Source organism: Eulemur rufifrons, chromosome 4 (genome assembly GCF_041146395.1).
Source record: "Eulemur rufifrons isolate Redbay chromosome 4, OSU_ERuf_1, whole genome shotgun sequence".
Lineage (NCBI taxonomy): Eukaryota > Metazoa > Chordata > Mammalia > Primates > Lemuridae > Eulemur > Eulemur rufifrons.
In genome coordinates this window covers 75,828,558-75,853,439 of record NC_090986.1, presented here as the reverse complement: position 1 = coordinate 75,853,439, position 24,882 = coordinate 75,828,558, and the positions used below count along the sequence as shown (strand labels likewise).

At 41.2% G+C, this 24,882-nt stretch overlaps 1 protein-coding gene across 1 annotated transcript in view; it reads right to left on the bottom strand.

Moving 5' to 3' along the window:
* The window catches only part of UBL3 (ubiquitin like 3), a 54,432-nt gene extending 47,818 nt beyond the window's left edge, over positions 1-6,614 (bottom strand). Inside the window, exon 1 of the mRNA XM_069467392.1 lies at positions 5,587-6,614. Within this exon, the coding sequence (XP_069323493.1) occupies positions 5,587-5,613 (27 nt within the window). The 5' untranslated portion in view covers positions 5,614-6,614. The remainder of the gene's footprint in view (positions 1-5,586) is intronic.
* Positions 6,615-24,882: the final 18,268 nt, after the last annotated feature.

Sequence of the window (24,882 nt, the reverse complement as noted above, 5' to 3'; positions counted from 1 at the left end):
ATTCTATCACCGAATATGCAAAAGTTTTTGTCAAAAGTTAGCTACCTAATGCCAATGTTGTTAAAATTTTATTTTTCCTGATGTCAGCCAGATACTTTTACAAACTAAATAAAACGTTTGGCTTTTTGTGTTTCCAATGCATGGATCCAAAGTCCACTGAAATGCTTTATAAGGAAGATTTTTCAACAGATTGGAAATATCTAAACATGCTTTCAAAATGTTCTCTCCATAACAGTTTCTTCCAAAAAACAGGTACTTTCACGCTTACTGTTTACAGTGTCAATTTTGCCTTGATGTGACAACTTAGTGGGTTTCTTTTCCCTCAAAAATATCTGCTAGGTGGCATACTATTAATATTAATAGCTACTTGCCATCATGGGAAAAGATCAGGATATAGATTCTCATCTTTTGTAATAAAAATATATAATTCATCTTTGAATTTTACAACTCTTTTAAATATGCTGACAGTAAACATTTGTTTTCCATCTCAATACAAAGTATCACAGATTCTTCTGTTAAAAAGTATTTTTAAAAGTAACTATACACTGTAACAGAAAAACTAAAAACAGTGAGAAACTCATGGTGCTGCTGTTGGCATGTACATTACAGAATTCCAACATCTTCCCTCAGCAAACCACACTCACTGTGACCACCTGAATGTGGACCTAGGAAAACCTCAGAGCCAATCCACACAGTATTAACATTAATACAAAAGATCAATTCCTCCCCCTTTTGGGACACAAAATAAACAAAGAGACTTTCTCCTATTTTAATTCTCACATCCCAAAACTGACTCACCTCACCTCACCTCACTTTGAAAATTACTGATCTAATGAAGGGGCATAAGGCCTCACAATCTATATTAGGTGCTGAGGGTATTACAGTTGTGGCTAATAGAATAATAATAATACTATATTAGACAGGTATCCAATAAACATTGACTGGAATCAGTATTACTCAAATTGTGGCTCTAAGTCACCAAAAAAAAAAAAAAAGTTAAATTATACATAGTATATTCCAATTAAGCAAATACAATAGTAATCCAAAATTGTATTCAGAAAATCGACTAATTTAGAATGACTTATTACCCAGGCTTTCCAAGTTACCATCAATTCTACAGTCGCTTTCAATTTTTTTCCCCATGAGAGAAGTTTGAAAATCAAAAAGGCATATTTAAGAAATATATGTTTCAGTCTCCTAAAACACATTTACTGTTTCATATTATGAAAATGAATAGAGCCATCAGTACTTTATTCACTAATTTAAAGTAAATTCAAACTTTAATATTACAACTATACTTTTCATATTCAAAATGACAGCATAAATAGACATCATAGACTTCATATTTAACTCCACTATTAGTATGTAATATTTACTTTTTCCATAAATAACAGAAAGTAAAGCCTCATGAGTCAAGAAAGTCACTCAATAGTTTTTTAATGCCTATTCTGTTTTAAGAACATGGGCGATAGAATAAATATAAGATACATATATCCATATAAATTAGATATCTAAGAAGAATGTCAAAAGCACTAAGGAAAACGGTTCATAAGAAGGAAAGATCACTGAGGGCTGGAATGAACTACAGACTGTTTCAGAGTCATGAGTGATGGTAGGATTCAGCTAGAAAGGAGAAGGCATTCAAAGCTGAGGGAAATAATTTGTCATTTGTTTTCTTAATAAAAATATCTAATTCAAAAACCACATATAAAACACAAATAAAACAATTTAGAGAAACATTCAATGAGAGATATATTATTTATTAAGCTATTCATAAAGTCACACACACATGTAAACAGTAGTTGGGAGCTTCATAAAACCTCCCAACTTAGACCTGAAATAAGAGTCTAGCAAGAAAAAGAAAATTAAAAAGGAGCTATAAGAGAGAAAATCCTTTGGCATTAAATCTCGGTATAGTTTTCTCAATGTTAAAAATTTTCTATCCTCTGGACCTTTTTCTAGCATGGCATTTTTCCCTGGTATATTCTACATCTGTCATTTTACTTTAAGTTGGAAAAGTGAAAAAGTTCACTTCGAAAGGAAATTTATTTTAGTAATTTCCTGTCCACAAGAGGGCTCCAAATAATTCTTCCATGAATGGAAGTAACATAACAAAAATTACAATATGAAGCACATAAAATGTACTGAAAAAACTTGAATCGTCATTATCTCATTCAACTCCTGACTAAAAACTGTTTACATCTGCTATACTTTCTACATTAACAGTTTTTAAAGACACAGGGCTTTCCTTTAACTGTTTCATCAATGAAAATGTTTCCAATACCAAAACTGCTTTGCCATTATTCTCACACTACCAATTTCTCTCTTAGGTAGAGTTTTCAATTTAATAGATATCATAAAGTATAATTTCAGTCCAAAGCTCTAAAGAGTAGCCCAAATGTTGTATATAATACTTTTATATATACAGGAATGTATAACTTTCTCAATCCAGAAAGCAAAATTACTACTGCTACGCAGTCTTTATTACTGACATAGAGAGTAAATATCTACAGTTGTTAATGCAAATCATGCTGCGATTAAACAATGAATATTGCTCCATCATGAACTATGATCTTGGCTGAAAAATAAAGGAAATGAATCATTTAAATACAATGTCTTATAATGATATTCTACTTAGATATTTTCAGACTTTTTTCACAAATAAGTGACTACCCTGAGATGTTAGTAAATCTAGTTCAATCACTCTTAGCAAAAGAAAAAACAATATTTCATGTAAACACATTTATATTTATAGGACATATATATTATAGAATGTAATAAAAGAACCAACTGCAAATTATTCTTCTAAAGAGAACAGCTAAACTATTCACTAGGGGTGCCTCTCTCCCCTCCAAAAAATTGACTAAGTTTGGATTATAAAGAGACTCCTTAATGGGAAACACAAAAATTTATTGAATGTTTAAAAATAAATTTTAAATGTGAGTTCTATTTACAAAACAAAAACCAATGCTAAAAAATCGATTTTAAAGTGAGTCATAATCATAGCCATAGACTTTACCAAAAACATCAATTGATTTAGCAATTACTGTAGCTCAAGAATAAATTATCTCTAATGAAATCATTACAGGGGTCATAACTTCACCCCCCCCCCACACACACCCCATTTCCCAAATAGGTTTTCCTATACAACTGACAAACACCATTAAAATGTAAAAGAGTGTAACATTTGTTTCTAAATGGCACTTACTGTCAACACTTAGAAAGCTTAACATTTTGCTGCACCTAGCAAAATGCATGTACTCATACTTGCAAGTTTAGAGGATTGCAACAGTACATATCCTGATCAATTTAGACTCATGCTGCAAGAGAAATGTTAGTTTGTGGAAAGATGTGGGAGTGGTGAGATGGGCTTTTCAAGATTCAAAGAGTGGTAAATTGTTCTCACTTTTAAGTCATGAATGTAAACTAAAATCAACTGTCAATTATTGGCATGAAGAGTTTAATAAATATGAAGTATTTAATCAACAACTTCTAACTAATATTTATCACGTTATATTTCAAAAAGTTGAGAATTCTAGGCACATACCAAATGAAGGCACTTCTTAAGCAAAAATGCAAGGGTAAGTAATAGCAAATGAAGGTTTAAAAGGCTTTAACAAAGAAAAAAATCTTAACCTCCAAACCAGTTTAAACAGCTAGAAAATAAGACATAATATTCAGAACAATCTAACCTGTGCTATACCTTAGTACACACTCTGAAATAGCATCATCAGGACATTATATATTTATTACATAATACTGATTTGCCCTTGCATATCACCTTTAATCAAGCGATCTCAAAGCACCACAGAATCATCAAGGCCTTAACATAGAGTCTAAAACAGATAGTTATATTTTATAATTGCAGCTATTAATAAACCCTGCCCCTACTTCCCAGTCCCCTGATCCTAATATCAGCTTCCAAACCCTCTCTGTCTCTCTGACTTGGAAACAGTATTCCCCAATTCATCTCAATTTGTGACTGATGCTACGCACATTCCAGCTTTTCTTCTTCATTGGACCTAAAGAAAGTAGTGGCACTGCTTTCACGACACAAATCTATTTCATTACAACTTCTGTTACAGAATAAATGGTACTTAGGATGAACATATCTTACACTGTGCTTGATGATATAAAATGGAGGCTTTGGAGAGAGCAAATCTTTGCTGGAGGCTCTGAGCCCACAGATCCCTCATTGAACCAGGGAAATAGCATTTCCCAGCTCTGTCTAGAGACCTCTCCCCGAGACTTCAAGAGTGGCGTAGGGGAAACCTTGTTCAGCCATCCTTAACCAGGCAGGAGACTATTCTCATGTGTACACAGCAGGAGGGAAGGGAGAACTAAAAGGACAATGCACTGAGTTTTAAGTCTCAGGAAGGAGAGTGTAAGGTTGCTGTGGCCACCCAAGAGACAGAAAACAGTGGTTCTTTTGCATTTAAATAGTGCATTAAATGGTAAATTAAACATAAGTAAAATATCTCTAAATCAAGGTCAAAACAAGCCGCTTAGAGTCATTTAATTTTTCTTGTTTTAAAATCTGTAAATGAGGTTTGCTCCTGTAGCAGTATCTGACATTTTAAAATTTAATCATCAGCAAAGTTCAATTTTTTTTTCTACTGGAATATAGAAACACTCAAATGTTAACTTAATATAAGTGAGCATAACTACATTAACCACAATTCTTCCATAAACAAGATTATTCACCCTCCTTTTAGTTGCCTTATGTTTGTCCCTAGCACTGGAAAATGTAATTTCGAACTCACACAAACCCACCCTCCAGCACTGTAAGGTTACTGTTACTGTTAGGCAACTGACTCAACCGTAACCTTTATAAACAAAAAGCGTCAATAAACAAGAGTACTTTTTGTTTCAAGTTCTCCACACTCAGTGCTGAGGGCTCAATAATGTTTCATTACCTTTTAAAAGTCTAAGATATATCTACTAAATATTTGGTACTAAAAAGCCCTGGAATATTCATAAAAAGTACAAATACACGGCCAGCCTAGATCTGTGAAAATTCCAAAGCATCTTAATGTTTCTGTTGCCATACGTATTCACCCAGACATTTCAAAACGCTCACTGCAAATTCTAGTATACTTTTTCTTGAAGAGATGTGCATCCCTGTTCTTGTAACATATCAAGTTTGTCCCTACCGCATTAATGATCTCGTCTGTGTCACAGAGCAAGATTCCCGTTTCCGTGTCCACCTATGTCTCTCGTTACGGACACCCGTCCTCAGCTCTGCCCACTGTCACTGACGCTTTCAGAAGCGTTAAAATACAAGTAAGTGTTCAGAGGCTTCTAGCAAAGAGGGAGATATTTTCTCCACTTTAAGCTACCTTGCTACATTTACCTACTTCTCCACTGTCTTCAATGGTTTAGAAAACACAACTAAATGAGAAAACGCATATTAAAAGCAGTTCTGAAAGGAAAAAACCAGAAGGTTCAACTTCTCCAAATCTACTAGCACAGTGGCCTTTCGACAGTCCCCAGCAAACCTTCGCCCCATGCCTGCGTCCCTTCTGATTAAATAAGATTGGAGACCACAATTAAATCAAAGCGTGTCACAACTTAGCCTTCGCTTACCATATCCGCCGGGACATTACTGGACATCTTGCCGCTTGATATATACCCAGATGTTTACGCCAAAAAAAAAAAAAAAAACCCCACAACAAACAAAAAAGAGCAGAAGTCTTCAAGCTACAGAAATAAACCTTCACGACTTTGATTCGTTCGTGATGTGCTTTTGCCCCTCCAAAAATAAGTTATTTCGGAGCCAAAGTGCCGGCCTGGCCGAGGTTCTGGTGCGAAGAGGAACAATCCCCAGAAGCTGTATGGCCGGAGCGAGGAAACTCCCGGGACGGCAGCGGCAGCTCCCGTAGTCGTTGTCGTCGTCGTCGTCGTCGTCGTCGTCGTCAGCAGCAGCAGCAGCAGCAACCCCAGGACCGGCCGCGCCAGGTGGACCAAGCCGAGTGACACACGGACATGGAGCGGAGTGGGAGGGGGTTAAATCCGCCTTCCTCCTTTCCCAGCCCCGGCAGTGATTCACACTCGCTCCCGAGTCAAGTCCTCATTAAGCTGGAGAAAAATGCCCCCGCGTGCATGTACACAGATAACTATGTAGCTACACATCGACGCGTGAGCCGTGAGTGGCGGCCGAGCAGCGGCCGGGCGACCCCGCCGAGGAGCCGCACGCTGGGGACCCGCGCGGACGGCCCAGGAAACGGCTCAACTCGCGCCGCCGGGGCTGAGAGCCGAGCCGCGGAACCCCGCGCTCAAGGGCATTTAACTAGTTGGGAACCGAAGCGAAAGCGCCGGACGGAGAGACTGAGCGGGGGGCGGCGGGCGCGGGGAGGCTCGGGGCCAGCCAGGACATTCCACGGCTGCTCGGGACTCAGGCCGCGGGCGCCTCCGGGCAGCCGCGAGGGTCGGGGCGCATCGTCTCCAGCTCCGCGGCGCTCCTCTCTGCCTCCGCCTCCCCCGTCTCCGCCTTCCCCTCCCCTCCCCGGCCTCGCGAGCTCCGGGCGACGCCGACTTCGGCTGGTCCCCGGAAGAGGCCGGGTCCTCCCTCTCCTCAGCCCGGGAACAGTTTCCTCTTAGAGCTTTGTTTCTCCTCCTCTTGCACTTTTTCAGTCCCACATGCCGCGGCCGCCTCCTGTCATCGTCTCTCAAACCAACATGGCGGCGGCGGCGGCGCCAGCGGCTGCCTGAGTGAGAGTAGGGGACACGGGGAGAGCACCCCCCCAGCAGCCACCGCCCCCGTCCTCCCTCCGCGGACACCAAGTGCGTCACTACGGAGACCACCTTCGAGCATCACGGGAAGTGTAGTCTACGCGCGTGGGGGGAGGGGGCCGCCGAACGTGTCCTTTTCTGACTCCGAAGCCACGCCCCCCCATGGCAACAGTTGCTAGGAAAGGAAAGCTCCCTTCCTTGGCTTTAGCCAAGCTGCTGTCCAGGAGTTAGGTGATACCTGCTACCAGGGGTGGTAGCTGCTATCATGAGAATTGTTGAGGGGAAATAATTCTGCACAGATAGATTCCCTCATGCACAATATGCACACGGAGCTAAAATATGGTATGCCTCCAAGCAGAATCATTCATTTTAATAACAGCACGCTGTCCACATCCTGCAATCTCAAAGCATGTTGTAGAGCGATTTGATCTAGGTCTCCTCAACATTACATTTTGAGGATCAGAAACAATTATTGATTTCCAATAAGGTCACAGAAGTTCAACAGGAACAAGGATCTCATTAAGCAGTGAAAATGTTTGAACATGGGTTTCTTGAAGACCCAGAGCCATAAAGCTACAATGTACTTAATTGAAATTGCCAAACACTGTATTAGATACAATTGTGTTATCATATCAAATCCATATCAGGAATTAGCTACTACAGACTACATGGGGATTTGCCAGTTTACCCTTCTAGCTCCTAAATTCTATTTAACTCAAATAATGTAATTGAAAACCTATACACCTACAGTGGTTAGCAGATAGCAGAAAATAATGCCATTATTGAGAGACGATACAGATGGACATTTGTGGCTTCTGTGTTTTGTTCCTATATCTGGGGTAGACATCTGAATCCCTATTCACATTTCTCTTAGTCTTTTGGCAGAGTACTTTAGGAAGGGCATTCTCAATATGACACCTGTATCCAAATGCCCACAGATTTAGAGTCTGAAAGCCACCTCTCCAACCTACTGCTTTGTGACCTCATCTGGAAAACAGTCTTGCCTACTTTCCAGGGTTAAAGTAGGGGCAGTTGTGAGGATGAGTTCATGTAAGGGAACTAAATCACTTTGTAAATAATAATGCTGTTACTACTCATTCTCTCATTCAGCAAACAAATGTGCCAGGCACTCTGCTAGGCGCTAGAAGTTTAAAAATGAATAAGCCAGTCACTCCTCAGGGAGCTCATTGTCTGGAAGCCCTTGTCATTCCCCATAGCAATCTCTCCAGGCCAGATTGTCTCATCCAATAGAAACTCACAGGTCGGGGTTTAAAGTACCTGTCTCTTGAGTAGCCTGCCTAAGAAATTCCAAACACTCCTAGGAGCCTAGATCACCCTGAGGAGGACAGATCAAATTCCCAAAGAAACCAAAGGGCAGAGGAGAAGAGGGCCCCAAATCTCACCAGGATTAGGCCTCAGGACTTTGTCTAGCTCTTTCTGAGTCTGTAGTTAGGTGATTTTCCATGATCTCTGTTATCTGGTTGCTCATTCTTCATGTTTAGCAGCCACAAAGTCCCCTACCCCTCCACCAGCCCTCCGGGAAATAAATTTCCTTGGTTTTTTTTGTTTGTTTGTTGGTTTGTTTTTGCTGTTGTTGTTAATGAGACAGAGTCTTGCTCTGTCGCCCTGGGTAGAGTGCAGTGGCGTCATCATAGCTTACTGCAACCTCAAACTTCTGGGCTCAGGTGATCCTCCTGCCTCTGCCTCCTGAGTAGCTGGGACTACAGGCACGTGCCACCACACCCAGCTAATTTTTCTATTTTTAGTACAGACGTGGTCTCACTCTTACTCAGGCTGATCTTGAACTTCTTGAGCTCAAGTGATCCTCCCACCTTGCCTGGGTCTCCCAGAATGCTAGGATTACAGGCGTGAGCCACCACACCCGGCCCTCCAGGAAATAAGGCCAGTTGAAATATTGCAACTAACCGATGAGTTCAGGAGGAACATTGGAGCAATTATATTTTGAAGGTTCTCACTCACAAATTTAGTCCTCCCACCCTATCCTTTATCAATGACTCCCCTGCCCATGGCTCTGCCAGGCCTAAGTGCTATGTAAGTAGTAAAGCAAGAAGCATAAGATGGCAGGACGAATCAAAGCACCAACTCACGCTTCCTCTGCTGCTTTTCAATAGCCCTAGGGCCAGGAATGTTAAGACCCCCACTGCCAGCCCAAGACCTTGGCATTTCTGCCACATGATGTTGCTGTTTGCTACCAGATACCACTGCCACCTCTACAAAAGGCCACGTCTTTCAAAAGTACCTAGGTTTCCAATTACTTTTCTAAGAGAGGCTGAGACATTATTCTCAGTAAAACGCCTCTGTAACACAGTTAGGGCATGAGGAAGCATTATTGAACAGAGTGGCAGATTTTTCCACCCTCCTCTCTTTGCTCTCTGCTTCCCGGCTCAGGAGGAGGCGATAGGAGGCTGTAGAAAGGAGTCCAGCTGTCCGCAGCAGGGAAGGGTAATGTCTTCTTGATACCAGGAATCTATTGTCAGCATCAAATGGAAGGAAGTGAATGACACAGCATTTTTGTAATGGGAAAAATAACTTCACAAGAGCTCAAAAGATCTGACTCTGCCACGAATTAGTTGTGTGACCTTTAGCCAAGACACTTTGCCTCTCTGAACCTCAATTTCTTCATCTGAGGAGCTTGAGGTCCCTTCTAAGAGTCTGTGTGAGTCAAGTCCTGGAAAAACAAGGCGAGACACCCATGGCCTGTTAAAAGTATCTCCCCCATGATACTGCTCATGGGTATGAAGGATTTTGGGGGTGGAGGGAGGGCAAAATGATGAAAATGTTCTAAAATTAGGTTATGGCAATAGTTGTATAACTCTATAAATATACTAGAAATCACTGAGTTGTACATTTTAAAATGGGGGATTTTTTTTTCTGTTTTTTAAATTGTGGTAAAATACACATAACATAAAATTTACCATCTTAACCATTTTTATGTGTACAGTTGAGTGGCATTAAGTACATTCACATTGTTGTGCAACCATCACCACCATCCATTCACAGAACTCTACATCTTGCAAAACTGAAACTCTGTACCCACTAAACACTAATTCCTCTTTTCCCCTCCCCCAGCCCCTGACAACCAGCATTGCACTTTCTGTTTCTATGATTTTTGACTGTGCTAGGTGCCTCATAATGAGTGGAATCACACAGCATTTGTCTTACAGTGTCTGGCTTATGTCACTTAGCATAGTATCTTCAAGGTTCATCCATATCGTAGCGTGCTTCAGAATTTTCTTCCTTTCTAAGGCTGAATAATATTTCCTTGTGTGTATGTACCACATTTTGTTCATCCATTCATCAGGGGATAGGCAGTTGAGTTTCTAAGTTTTGGCTATTGAGAAATGGATGGATTTTATAATATGTAAATTATATCTCAATAAAGCTGTTAAAAAACGTCTCCCATCTGCCATGTAAGGATTCCAAAATGATTACCATCTTAGGATCATTCCTTAAGGGTCTTCTCCAGGGAACTCATAAATTTAATGTAGGTGAAAGCATTACTGTCTTTGAGACCAGTAACATTTTACCAGGTATTTCTTTAGTTGCTTATTTCATTGTGCCAACCATTGTCATTTACAAAAGACCAGGGAGTAGGAAGATACCACAAGAAGCAGAGATGGCCCCATTCTGCTTTGCCCAAGAATAGCCTGGTCTGCAGGTACCCAGGAACCTAGGCACAATCTTGACTTTCCCATCAAAGAGCAGCTGAGACGCTACGTGTCCCAGTCATGGCACAGGGTCAGTGGCCCATCCTGAAGATGATCACAACTCTAGCCAGACCTAAAGTTCTTAAACTAAATCTTACTTTGGTTCCAGCCAAAGTAAGAGTCACTTCAAAGACTTACTTTGTACAATTATGCTCTAGTTCTCATGAGAAAACCTATGTGCAGCCCCCTAACATAGAAGGGGTCTTAAGAAATGTTAATTCCCTACCACAGTTGGCCAAGAGGTTTTCCCTGAAACTAGAGATAATTTGCTTACTGGTTTTGTAATGGACTTTCCTCCCTTGATCTTTACTCTTGCCAGAGCAGAATGAATATGTATGCTTGTAGATTTGAGAACTGTGCTCTGCAGGAGTCTGGGATATGAAGAATAGAATTGTGTACAGCAAGGGAATAGATAGGACACGCTGAGCGACGTATTTTTATTCCTGAGGACCCCCCCCCACACACACACACATTGCAGATACCTCCAGCTGTTTAAGCCTATGCTTCCCTAATCAGAGATTCTTAACCTGCTTCCCATAAGAATCACTGGGATTCCACATGCAAGTGAGATCATGTGAGATCATGTGCAAGCCAAATTCCTTCAGCCCAACTCCCTTCCCTGAGTGCTCACCTGAAGGTGCTGTGACTTGTAAAGGTGACCTATGGCCACAGTCTCAAGTGGCTTGAGGAACAATCACATCACACCGCTCTCTCCTCCCCCAAACGACTGTATTCATTTAGTCACTAAGACATTGACCTCCCTTGATGCAGCCCAAGTCTCTTTGTCTCAAGATGTTTCCCCTCTGCTCAGTTCTACAGACAAGTAAGGTGAAAATTGAAATACCTGTGGGTTGACTTGATAAATGCCACCATAGGAATAAGCACCAGGTACTTTGTTTCCTTTTTTGTTGTTGTTGTTGAGACAGAGTCTCCCTCTGTGGCTCCAGGTAGAGGGCAATGGCATCATCACAGCTCACTGCAACCTCCAACTCCTGGGCTTAAGTTATCCTCCTGCCTCAGCCTCCCGAGTAGCTGGGACTACAGGCGCACACCACTGGCGGTTTGTCTCACTCTTGCTCAGGCTGGTCTCAAACTCATACAGGAAACAGAGCAAACAGCCTTGAGGGTGTGGAGTCTAACCAGGAGAAGGCCGGGTGAATAGGTGGGGTGGTCAGGAAGAGAACATGTGGGCCAGGGAGAGTCAGGGAGGGGAAGTGGCTGACCTCAGACAGCTGCTGCTGGGAGTTAAGGTAGAACTGGGTCAGAAAAGGGCGGGAGAGAGAAACTGGGGGCAAATCACCAAAGGCTTTGTCATTTGGGCTGAGCAGTTTGGGTTCACTCAGACAACAAATGGGGGCCATTGTAAGGTTTTAAGCTGGAGAGTGTGGTGGTAAGATTTGTTTCCATACTAGGATAAAAAAAGACCTCTGAACTCCAATAGTACCTTTTGCCTGTATGTATGGGTCAGTTGCCATGTTGCATGACCTCTTAGATTCATGCAATTTTAAAACTTTTAGGAGGGATTAGAGATCATCAAACCCCACCTCTTCATTTTTTACAGATCAGAAAACATACAGTTTAATGGGCTATGAGGGCTGTTTCCCAATGCAACGCTTTTTCCACTACCCTCTCCTGCCCACAAATTCAACAAAAACAAGGAGGACTTTTAATCATTCTACTACATAATACATATTCAACACAGTAAAAATGTATCTACTCTTTTATTTTTAAAATAAAGAGTAATATCAATATCATAGAAATTCTGGCAATAAGAAGAACTTATTTTTGGGTTTTGGTATATTTCCTTTTTTGTGTGTGTATGTATACATGATTTCACATATTTATGGTATGCATAAATTTTTCTTTTAAATATGAAAAACAAATTCTTTTTTCTTTTAAACCAAAATGTTTATTTTTACAAATTACTATGTAATCTTTCTACTGATTTTCATAGTGCTACATACTCTTCCATTTCATATACACGTCATATGCAATCATTTTCTATTTGAAGGACATAAAGATTGCTTGCAGTTGTTCACTGTTTGTGCATATTAACGTGCATTTTGAATTACTTGTTTAGGTGAGAGTCCAGAAACTACTATCTCTGGGTCAAAGTCTGTGAGCATTCCCTTTGCTCTTGAGCTGCACAGCCAAATTTCTTTCCAAGAGGGTTTTGTCTGCTAAGAATGCTACCTGTGTAGGGGAACATCAACTTGCCCACTGCTGCCCCCAGCCCTTACATGTGTCTGGACCTGTGTCTGCATGTGTACTATATACACATAACCCTGATGTGCTGTCCATGCACAGTAGGGACTGGGGGAGGTCTTAGCCTCTCTCGGCAATATCATTAATTCTTCTCCTCTATTCCAAGTAAAGATACAACCGAAGTAAAAATGATTGTTTGCTCTGCAAGCACAGCTTCAGCAAAACAATCACCCCCCCACACACACCCACACACACACATACACACATTCCAACTACATGGGAAACTCCTCATAACTAGAAAATTGGGAATTGTCCCTGCTTATGCATGCTGATTTATTAGGTTAAAAAAATGTACTTCGCGGTCTCTCATTTTACATTTCAATGGTTTCTGTCAGATTGAGCCTTTTTCTGTGCATAGGAAACAAACATTTTTGAAGCACTAATGCTGAGCAAGCGGAAACAGGGCAACAGGCACAGGTAGGTCCAGGGCTTGTGTGAGACTAAGCCCAGGAAGCCCACCTTGTAGCCAGGGCGTTTCTCCCTTGTGGGGCAGGTAGGTGGGTGCGTCCTCCACAGTGCAATGGTCAGTGGTAGCCCTTCCTCATTCTCTGGCTATTTCCCTCTGAAGAACACTCATTTGAGAGATTGCTGGAAAACTCTGGTCTCATGTCTTGGCCCTGGAGTAAACCCTTGGTTTTAGGATCATTTTAATGCAAATAACAATTTGTTAAAATTTAGAAATCATATTCTTATTTACAAATAATTAACTGACATAATCCAGCGCCCGGGCCATCCATCATGCATGCAGAAAGAGGCAGCACCCAGTTTTGCTGCAGGCTGGCAGCTTTGCTGTTTGTCTCCAGCACCGTCACTCATCTTTCCATCAGCTGTGCCTTGGGTCTCCAACTGCACGTAAACTCCTTAAGGGCCAGAGCTGGGTTTTATTTATCTTTGTATCCCCAGAGCTTAACATAGGGAATAGCACCCCAAAATCTTGTCAGTAAGTTCATTGAAGAGATGAACACGTGACCTTTAAAAACCACTTCCCAGTCTGTGATTCTGTCAAGTCAGGGACGACGTTCTTAACATCATCTTCAGACCCAGAGCTGTGGCCGGTTTACACAGATTTGATTGCTAAGGCTGGGCTCAATTGCCTCCCCATGACTAAGAGACTATGCCAATGGGAAAAGACACAGATTTCATGTTAGGATTGGAGACATTTACTTTTGAAAAAACAAGAGTTACATGTTTTAATGGTACCATGTTTTTGACTATTTTTTGCAAACATGCAACGATGTGAGTTGGGCAGTCTAAGACTTCATAGGCCACCAGGAAAGTAATACTTGCATTTTCTCTCCTACTGATGTTCCCCAACGCCTTTCTTCTTGCCCTGACCCCACATTGCTTGCACCATAGCGTCATTGAATCAACCAATGCTAGAGCTATTAATAGAAGGAATCTTAGAGACAATATCATCACCATATTTTTTTTCCACAAATGAGGAAATAGAAACTTCTTGAGAAGCAGCCACATTTTCTTTGTAATTTTCAAATGTACCTGAGAATGAGTTTCCTCTAAGACGTTTCAAGAAACAAAAAGAATGATTCCTAGTGGCTTTATGTAATTGTTGAATTATTATATAATTTTATGTTAAATCATGATAAATGTGCCAAATAAGTATAGAATTTATTATCTAATTTGTATTTATAAAACACAGTTATTGTTCTTGGTTTTCGTTGTCATAGAAATCAGCCCATGATCATTGGGTTATTCAATGAAAAAAAAATTTTTAATGCCAAAAGTAATAAAAATCTATCCAAAAAATTTTTTTAAATCCTATATAAGCATTGTATTCCCCTCAGTGTAGGCAAGTAAACTCTCTTTAATGCTAATCTTGTGTCATGAACTATAAATTCCCCAATAACCTCTAGCATACTCATGCCATATAGTTTTCTGACTCTAGTTTTCTGATTCATTGATTGATCCATAATTATTCCACACATTCAAATTGTGTTTTTCTGTATCCACTAAGGGAGATAGTGGCACTGTTTATCAAAAAAGGTATTGTACGTTATATTAATATTTAACAGAGCAGAATAAAGAATCAAGGAGAGATTTCTCCAAAGCCTCAAGTTTGCTCTTGAATTCAGGCTTCCACATTGTCAGGGTGGTCACCACCACTGGACAGTGGCTGCAGCCAGAGAGTGACCTCTGTCATTGCTGATTCAAATCTTGAGTCAGGCCTTATTGGGCAGCTGCCCACATGGTTGAATTTCGTGGCTGTGTTTCCTAAACTGAGTAATCCAGTTAGCATGCACCTTCTCCAGCACGCCCATCAGAGACTTGATGGAAGAGCTGGGGCCTGACTCTCTTACAGAGGTAGCAACAATACAAAGAACTGGTGACCCTGTTTTGCTTGGCATCGGGTCTAGCATTCCAGGAGCCTTCATATCATGTTACCAGCTCATCTCTTTCAGAGGATTCAGACATGATTAATTGATCACAATGACCACCTTTCACTTAATGCCACAGATAAAAGAGAAAGCCTGAAATGAACTTAATAGATTACAGAGAGAGAGAAATAAAATATTGGTTAAGAGTGTGGGCCCTGGATTCAAATTCTGACTCTGTCATTTACTAGATGTGGAAGCTTGGGTAAGTTACTCAGTTTCCTCATCTATTAAAAAAATTAATAATAAAATTAAAAGTAGCAATGTACATACATTTAGAATATTACATCCAAACATATAAATTTAAAACTTAGAATACTTTCTAGCATATCATAAGCTCTCAATAACCTACTGTTATGATTATTGTAATGGAAAGGGATATGACTATTCACGTGTGCTAGAAACACTGCTAAACCAACTTCTCTTGAAGCGTGTGTTTTCAGTTACTTGTTCCTGCTCAGCACAGACCTACCCACCCTGTCTGCCTTTTCCTGTAGAGACCAGTGGAACCACATTTACAGGAAGGTTGGCCTCACAGCTAACAGAGTACAGCAAACGGGGCCTGGGAATTTGAACCCCAAACTGTGACCTAATGGCCATTTCCTTTGCAGAGAAAAAGGGTCAAGTGGGAAATCTCACAAATTTGAATCCAGCCCCTTACCTGCTAGTGCCCACGCTTACTCTGACCTCTTCACCCTCCTACCTCAGGGGAAGCTCTATCCCCCTCCCTTCTCTGGCACAGCCCTCTACCAGCCCGGCTGCCCCCTCTGTCTCTGAGTCTTGTTCCAGCAAACAATCCTTCTGTCTCTTATAGCTTTTGTCTCTCCCTCTCCTAAGGTTCTTCTGCCTATGGGAGCCATACAATATATTGCCCAAACCAGCCCATATTAGAAGAAAGGGGGACACTATTATTAATTCCTAGGGACAACAAGTAAGTGGGGCTATCCCAGGCAAACCAATCTACTTCTCCTTAGAATGGGAATATGCTCAAGTCTCTCCCATCTGGGAAAACTAGGCTGTCTCGTTTCTCAGTGCTGTACTCTAACTCTTATCCTCTCTTTTCCTTCCCTTAACATCAAGCTGCTTCAAAGTACGTGGGAGTGCATCGCAAGTACTCCACTCAATCCCATGCAGGCTGTACACCACACAACTCCAGGAGTAGTTCACATTTTAGTGATGTGAGTGGCGCCCCCTGGAGTTGTGCATCAAGGCCACATGTGCTGGCTCTATCCACTTCAATGTGGCAATCCTCCTCCTCGCCTTCCTTCACACCTCACCCAGACGCGCAAGCTAAGATTTTTTTTTTTTTTTTTTTTTTTTAGACAGAGTTTTGCTCTTTTACCCTGGCTAGAGTGCTGTGGCGTCAGCCTAGCTCACAGCAACCTCAAACTCCTGGGCTTAAGCAATCCTTCTGCTTCAGCCTCCCGAGTAGCTGGGACTACAGGCATGCGCCACCATGCCCGGCTAATTTTTCTATATATATTTTTAGTTGGCCAGATAATTTCTTTCTATTTTTAGTAGAGACAGGGTCTCGCTCTTGCTCAGGCTGGTCTCAAACTCCTGACCTAGAGCGATCCACCCACCTCGGCCTCCCAGAGTGCTAGGATTACAGGCGTGAGCCACCGCGCCCGGCCAAGCTAAGATTTTTAACTGCCAAATACCATGGACACATTTCAGGTCTGGTCACCCTTGACCAGTGCCCTGATTCCTTGACAGTATAAGCTACTCCCTTGCCCTTGGATGAGCTCTTGACTCAGACTGGACAGAACAGGATTCCAACTCTACCACTCACAAGCATTGTGGGCACATTTACTTTATCTAGGTAAAACGTGAGCATCTCAACTATAAAGTACAGTTAATAACAGTACCTATTTAATACTTCATAGGATTGCTGTGAGGACCAGAGGAAATAGTTTGTAAAGCACTTAGCACAGTGCCTGATAGATATAAGGCACTCTAGAAATGCTACCATTATCTTTTCAAAAATGGCACACAGTTTTCTCGAATACCACCCTTTCCAGGTTTTCTGCTACCTCATTGCTCCCTCTCCATCTCCTTCACTAATTTCTCTACTATATATCTAACCCTTAAATGTCGATGTTTTCCATGGTGCTAGCTTGGACCTCTTTTCCCTGCCCCCTCCACCCCTTCCCTCTGCTCCATCTGAGCATCCTCCGCGGCAGTGACTTCCAAGACCTCACTGATGCTGACGATGTCCAGTTATGCATCTCAGGCATCAGCTGCTCCCCTGGGCTCCAGACCCATACATCCCACTGCTCATCCTCTACTAGGATGTCCCATGGGGACTCCAAAGTTAACACATGACAAACACTTGCCCCCACCAGGCCTCTTCCCTCCTATGTTGTACCAGCTTCTTCCCATTGTCCATGCTTGACTTCTTCCCATCTCTCACCCGCAACATCCAAGTCCTACTGATTCGACCTTCTAACATTTCTGAAGTCTATCAGCCACATTTCCATACCTATTTCCACAAACCTAGTTCATTTGTTCACAAATTCTTCCTGGGACCAATTGCGATCCACGTTGCCTCCCTGCACCCAAGTTCATTCCCTCTAATAAAGTCCAAATATTGGAAGCTTCCCAATACCAATCCAGGATAGAATTTTCATAAATCTGTAGAAAAATTTTGAAAGTGCAGTGGGTTTTTCATAAAGCAATTTTTTTTCAATTTAAACATCATTCTCTGTTTGGAGAAAATGTTCTTCCTAATTTTTGAGTGTTAAAATAATTTCTTTTGAAATGGTGATAATAGGTTATCTTTATATTATATATGTGTGTGTGTGTGTGTGTGTGTATATATATACATATATATATACTTTTTTTTTAGAGAGAGGGACTCACTCTGTCACCTAAGCTGGGGTACAGTGGTGCAATCATAGCTTAATGTAACCACAAAGTCCTGGGGTCAAGCAATCCTCCTGCCTCAGCATCCCAAGTAGCTAGGACTACAGGCCCGCACCAGCATGCCTGGCTAATTTTTTGTCATCTTCTTTTTCTTTTTTTAATTTCAAAATATTAAGGGGATATCAATTTTTTTGTTACATAGCTTGAGTAAGGTCTATAAATATGCCCATCAACCGAATAGTGTTCCTTATACCTGTTAGGTGGGTTTTTGCTTCCCCTCTTCCCCCTTCCCCCCTGCTTGATTTCCAATTACTTCTACTTCCCTCCATGCACTTGTGTGCCCATCGGTTAATTCCAATTTATTAGAGAGTACATGTGTTGTTTGTTTTTCCATTCTTGAGATACTTCACTTAGGATAATTATCTCCAATTGCTTCCAAATTGCTGCAAAAGGCATTAATTAATTCATCCTTTCTTATGGTTGAGTAGTACTCCATGGTATACATATACCACATTTTGTTAATCTACTCATGAATTGATGGGCACTTGGGTTGATTCCAGATCTTTGTGATTGTGAATTGTGCTGCAATAAATATTTGAGTGCAGGTGTCTTTTTGATAAAATAACCTGTTTTCCTTTGGGTAGATACCCAGTAGTGGGATTGATGGACCGAATGGTAGGTCTACTTTTAGTTCTCTGAGAAATCTTCATACCATTTTCCATAGGTGTTGTACTAATTTGCAGTCCTACCAACAGTATAAAGGCATTCCTTTCTCTCTGCATCCATGCTGGCATCTATTGTTTTTGGATTTTTTAATAAAAGCCATTCTAACAGGAGTAAAGTAATATCTCATTGTGGTTTGAATTTGCATTTGCATGATGATTAATGATGTTGAACATTTTTTCATATGTTTGTTGGCCATTTGCCTATCTTCTTTTGAAAAACTTCTGTTCATGTCTTATGCCCACTTTTTAATGGGGTTGTTTGTTTTTTTCTTGCTGATTTGTTTGAATTCTTTGTAGATTCTAGATATTAGCTCTTTATCAGATGTGTAGTTTGCAAATATTTTCTCCCATTCTGTAGGTTGTCTATTCGCTCTATTGATTATCTCCTTAGCTGTGCAGAAGCATTTTAATTTAATCAACACCCAGCTAATTTTTATAATTTTTTGTAGAGATGAGATCTCATGATGTGGCCCAAGCGGATCTTGAACTCCTGGTTTCCAGCAATCCTCAGGCTCAGCCTTCCAAAATTCTGGGATTATAGGTATGAGCACTGAGCCCAGCCTATTATATATATATTTTTTAAGTTAGCTTTCCTACATTGGTCTCCAAAAATTCTTAGAAATGTTTTTTCCATGTATACTTAAAATGTACAGTTTATTGGGCATCAATTATATGGCAATAAAGTTTTTTTTTTTTTTTTAAACTCTGAATGCCTGTCAATGTCTTCTGTGCATCTAGGCCAGAGGGGTCTTTCTAAAATGTAAAACTATCATTCTGTCTCCAGTAATAATCATCAAAGCTAAAAGCAATTGCACACTTGGGTGTGCCTATCGCATTTGCATGCATTGATCTTCACAACAAACGTGTGAGGTCGGTTCTAATATTATTCCCATTTTACATATGAAGCAATCAAGACACAGACAGTAGGTCACAAAGCTTGTAAGTAGTGGAACTGGGACTGGGACCCAGGTTTGACTCACCCAAAAGCCACTGATTGATCTTTACCACTGTCTTATTGCCTCCTTGTTTTAAAAATCTTTTAATCACATCCCAAATACCTTATTTATCTCCCTCAGTATTTGGCCTCTTCCCTCTCCCTTTCTCTCTCTTTTTCTCCTCCCCTTCTCTCTTTCCCCTTCTGTCTTTCTCCCCCATTTAATTTTTTTACTTCTCTTCACCCTTCAATACCTACTTCAGTTACACCAAAAACTTATAAATCTGGGGATGTGATAAGTTCTTTTAGGTGACCATATCTTTGCATGAGCTGTTCCCTCTACTTGGCATATCTTCCTCCTGCTTTAGCACCTGGCTAACTTCTACTCACCCCCTGAAACTCAGTGACCTCCAGGAAGTAATCCACAGGTTCCCCACTCTTTGACCAATCATACTTTTAGCCCCCACAGGACCAAGGGGAAGACATTTGAGTTCAGCCGTGGCCTTGAGGTCTCCCTTGAGTGACACCACTTTGGCAGGTGTGCCCCCTGCTTTGGCATCCACCTGCCTACTGTGTGTCAGGCACCTGGTGCGAACACAGAACAGGACAGGTGAGGCCTAGCTCTCATGAAGCCTGTATTTTAGTGGGGAGACAGCTAATAAACCCAACAAATAAACAAATGAATATACAAGATAAGTTTAAGTGTCATAAATTATTATAAAGAAAATAAAATGGGGTGAGGAAATGAAGAGTGGCAAGAAGAGAGGGCAGCTCCAGCTGGATGATCAGAGACAGTCTGGAAAAAGAGTGACACTTGAGCAGAGGCCTGAATGAAAAGAGGTAGCCAGCCAAGTGAAGAGCTAGGGGAAGAAGGCTCCGGGTATTCTTCATCAAAAGACAGTGTTATACATAAACAAAAACCCTACCCTTACCTGGTACACTGTCAGAGCTCAGCACACAGTAGTTGCTCAATAAATGCTCAATAGGTGGTTGAATTGTAAAGCTGAAGAAACTAGGAAGGCTCAGTAGCTGGGCTCTTTATCTCTTAGGACTCTCCTAACATCCCCTGTTGGGAAAATATTAGTTTACAGATTCACTGGATTGTCTTGGGTAAGCAAGAAAAGTAGAGTCAGTGGAGAATTGCTATGTTTCTGACCTATAAACTAAACTTGCCTCTGGCCCCTGGGTTTGCCCAGTTCTGACACTTTCAAAGTTCTATGGGGATTTGGAGAGGAATTTACTATTTTGTCTTTGTGGGTAGGTTCTTCATGAAATGTTCCTTTGTACATATCCTACTGTTATTTTCTCTGTTGTCACTTTTCCATCCCTAATCTTATACCCAAGTGGCATTAAAGTGGGACTAGAAGTACTTCAGTGAGATCAGGATCTCATGGAAGAGACAGTGACACAGCCATGTTGTTCATTCTTTTTAAAGCCCCAGAGCACATTTCACAATTTTACTTCGTAGAATGTGTGTCCTATCTTTAAACAGAACTGAGATAACAAACACTTTGGTTTAGCTTGAAAATTAAGACACACATAGGTTCTAAACCAGCTTCAAAGTTGAGAAAAAAAGGTTACTTCCTACTCACAGAAAATCTAATATGAGGAATTTCCCTAAAGTACTTTATTTTGTAGCCCCTGCAGGGGCTGCACTGGAGTGTACTGCAGGAATTCAAACAAAGATATACTAGGTGATGCTTATGATGTAAACAATGCTAGTCTGAAGATTTGAATAGTTAACCCCAGTAATTTCCATTATTGACTGGAATCTCCATTATTAGTTATCTTTTAACAAAGCTGACTTTTCCCTACATCCTAGGGAGCTCAGAGCACACTTCACTCCAAAGACTTCTGGGTGTTTCACCGAATACACGCTGAACATTAACGGAAGGGAAATGGAAGAGAGTGAAGCAGTATAGCCACAGACAAAGTTTGCAGAAGAGGAAGCTAACTGAAAAACAGCAGCAGCAAATGCAGATGCCATGCCCCGGGCAAGAGGTGGAGGAGGAGGTCCACTCTGTTCGGTTCTGCTGCATCTCTGAAGAGCCCATGGCAGGTGGTGTTAGCCTTGCCCATCCTCAGAGCTTTCAGCTCTTGCATTTATTATGCCTGAGTTACCTTGACTGTTTAGTTACCTTGTCCAGGGAGAATTATACCAATTACAAAGGCACAGAAATGAAGGAATTGGTAAAGCTTTATTCATGCAATTTTTCATACTGCATGGGGCTTTAATTAGGCAAGAGAAGGCAAAAGAACACGGAATACCCCCCCACCACCACCAATCTTCCTGGACTCTATCACACATCTGTCATTTCGAGGATGTGAGGACAAGACAAGAAAAAGACGAGAGGACAATAGAAAGAAAAAGGAGGGGAGTGGGATGGCATTGACTGTCCCCCGGTGACATCCATGTGTCAGGGACTTTACATACTTTATTTCACACAGTCATGACAACAACCCTGTGAAGTCACATCATTTTGCCTATTTTTACAGATGAAGAAAAGAGATTCGGAAGTTAAATAATTTTCTCATGGTCACTGGGATTCAGATTTGAGTCTGGTTAACTCTGAGAAGGATTGAAGAGAAGGGCAGGGGACAATTAGAAAAGGTACCAGGTGGCCATTTGCACTAACTCACTAATGTAGAGTTGAATTAAGACCTCAGAAAAACGTAAGCTCCACGCTCCTTAACTCATGCTAAGAAAAAAAAGGTAAGTAGCTTCAGGGTCCCAGAAATAAATTATTGGCTTAATAAAATGTTTGCCTTTGGGTTTACTTTCTTTTAAGGATATAATTTATCCACCAAATCCACTCTTGGGTTTGTCTTATTCCTGGAAGGGTGTTCCTACCTTCCGTACAAATATGATTACAGGCAGCTCTGCATTGTGAAGTAGCAAAAAAAATTTTGAAATCAAATTTTACCATTTATTTAAAAACAAACCACCCCACTCGCATTTTTTGGTATGTAGCAACAGAAAGCTTAAACACATCTCCTGACGCCCTAAAACGCTTGGAGGCCTGAACAGCTCTAGTGACTTTTTATCCTTCTTTCTCTTGCCAGCTCTGTCCCAAGCTCTTTTTTCTTTTTTTAAAGTGTTCTAAAGAAGTGCTTGCCAAATTTCAAACTCAAATGTTCTTCCAGGCTGCCCATTGAAGAAAATGAAGGATGATTTTGCTGGAAGCCTGAGTGTGCTTTGCCCCCCACCTGGTGGCTCCTCTGGGCTTGTATTGTGCGGCACAGTAATTCAGTTAACACGGTTTACTCTCAGTAAGGTTATTCCTTTGGAATATGCCGAATAACAATTATAAAAATACCCCAGAGAGGATTTTGTTGCTGTTGTTGGAGACGTTCTTCTTTTAAAAAATTTTAACCCTAATTCGATTCGAGTGCGTGTAAGTTCTTCACGTGGGCACGCGGTATTTTGTTGCGGGCCCCGTGGTGAATCACATGTGTGAAGGCTCAAGTTTGCAAACAAATCATATTAGTGATGAGTCTGATGAGGCAAGTATGAAATTAAAATTCTTAATTATAATATAAACCTCCCTTGTCGGGGTGTGCTGTGAGCCTCCGAACAGCTGCTTGGTGATCCTCCGTGCTCTGGTGGCATCGCTGTGCCTTTGAGCTGGCTCCATAGTCACCTTTTAGTTATAGCACCATGGGTGTGTTTATTTTCATTCTTATAAAAACTTTTTTGCTGACTTCAAGATATGACAATGCTTTCGTGTCAAGGATAAGGACCTGCCATTTGTGGAACAGATCATTTTTTTAATGGGACAATTCACCATGGATTTTTCAGTTAAAGTGAATGGCCTCCTTTGTTTTTTGCTTTTTTGTTGTTTTAGTTTTTTTGGGGGGGGGGGCGGGGGGAATGGTGTTTGTTCTAGCCTTTGTTTTTTTAGCTCAGCTAACCGGACTGGCTGTGGATCTTGAACTTGCTTTACCCACACAGGTAAGTGGAGGAGGGCACGATCCTGGATGCGGTGACATTTTTAGGTTTTGCTCAGCTGACATATTGTAGTACCCAAAGAATCACAGGGTCTGAGAGTGGCAAACCCCTTAAGGGTTAATCCCCTGGGCTTTCCGCTTGGGTTTCTCAATGCCAGGCATCCGAAAACTGGTAATGGAAGAGAGAGGAGGGAGGAGGCCTTGAGATACCTTCAACACTTTATTTATTTTTTTTTTATTTTTTTTTTATTTTTTTTTATTTTTTTTTTTTAACACTTTAAAAAAGATAAAAGAACTTGTATATTTACAACTGATAAGGCTGGAGGGGGGGGCTGGGGACTCAAATGTCAGATTTCTTGGATTTGGGCTGGAACATAATGGCATTATCTCACAGGAAAATCTGTTAGTAAAAACTTAATAAATGCAGTTCAGGAAGACAAATCTTTCGGGAAAATGGGGTGCATTGGGGAAGGGCAATACAAACTACCCAAAGCCACCGACTGTGGTACGAACCCTTAGCACCGTCTATGTTCTCTGCACTGGGCCATGGCAGGCAACAAAAGAGAGAAATCCCTGCTCTTGTGAAGCTGACATTCCAGCACAAAGAGACAAAAAATAAACAGATAAAAAACCCAAGCAAATAAATAACTAAAATAGGCCACTTCAGATTGTACCAAGTACTATGGATAAAATGACACAAGAAGACAGAGTGACCGGACAGGCTCACTTAGAATGGGTGATTAGAAGGGCTTCTCTGAGGAGGGACATTTATGCTGAGTCCTGGTGGCAAGAAGAAAAGCCACATAAGGAGTAGGGGGAAACTGAGGTCCAGGACCCGGATTTTGCTGTGTGTAGGAGACAGTGGCATGAGATGAGCTCAGAGAGGTCAGAGTTCATGCAGGTCCTCAGAAACCTGGCAGGGAGTTTGAGCTGAGACCATGCACGGGGAAGATGTGCACGGCTTAAGCAGGGCAGTGTCAACATTTGGTTTACCTTTCATATGAATCACTCTGGCTGCTACATGGAGAAGAAGCAGAGAGATTGTCTGGAGATTTTTAGCATCATCTAGGTAAGAAACGATAATGACTTGTATTACCTGGGTTGGAGGGAGCAGAGGAGGAAAGCGGTTGGATTCTGGGTATGTTTAAGGTAGAGTCAACAGGACCAGCCAAATTGTCCCCGTGCAGCAGCCATGGCAGGTGGTCACATAAGGGAAAGGATTACAGAAAAGACAGTGATGATATTACAGAGACAAACTTATATGTTGTACTGCAGTGGCGATAAGGAATGTCAAT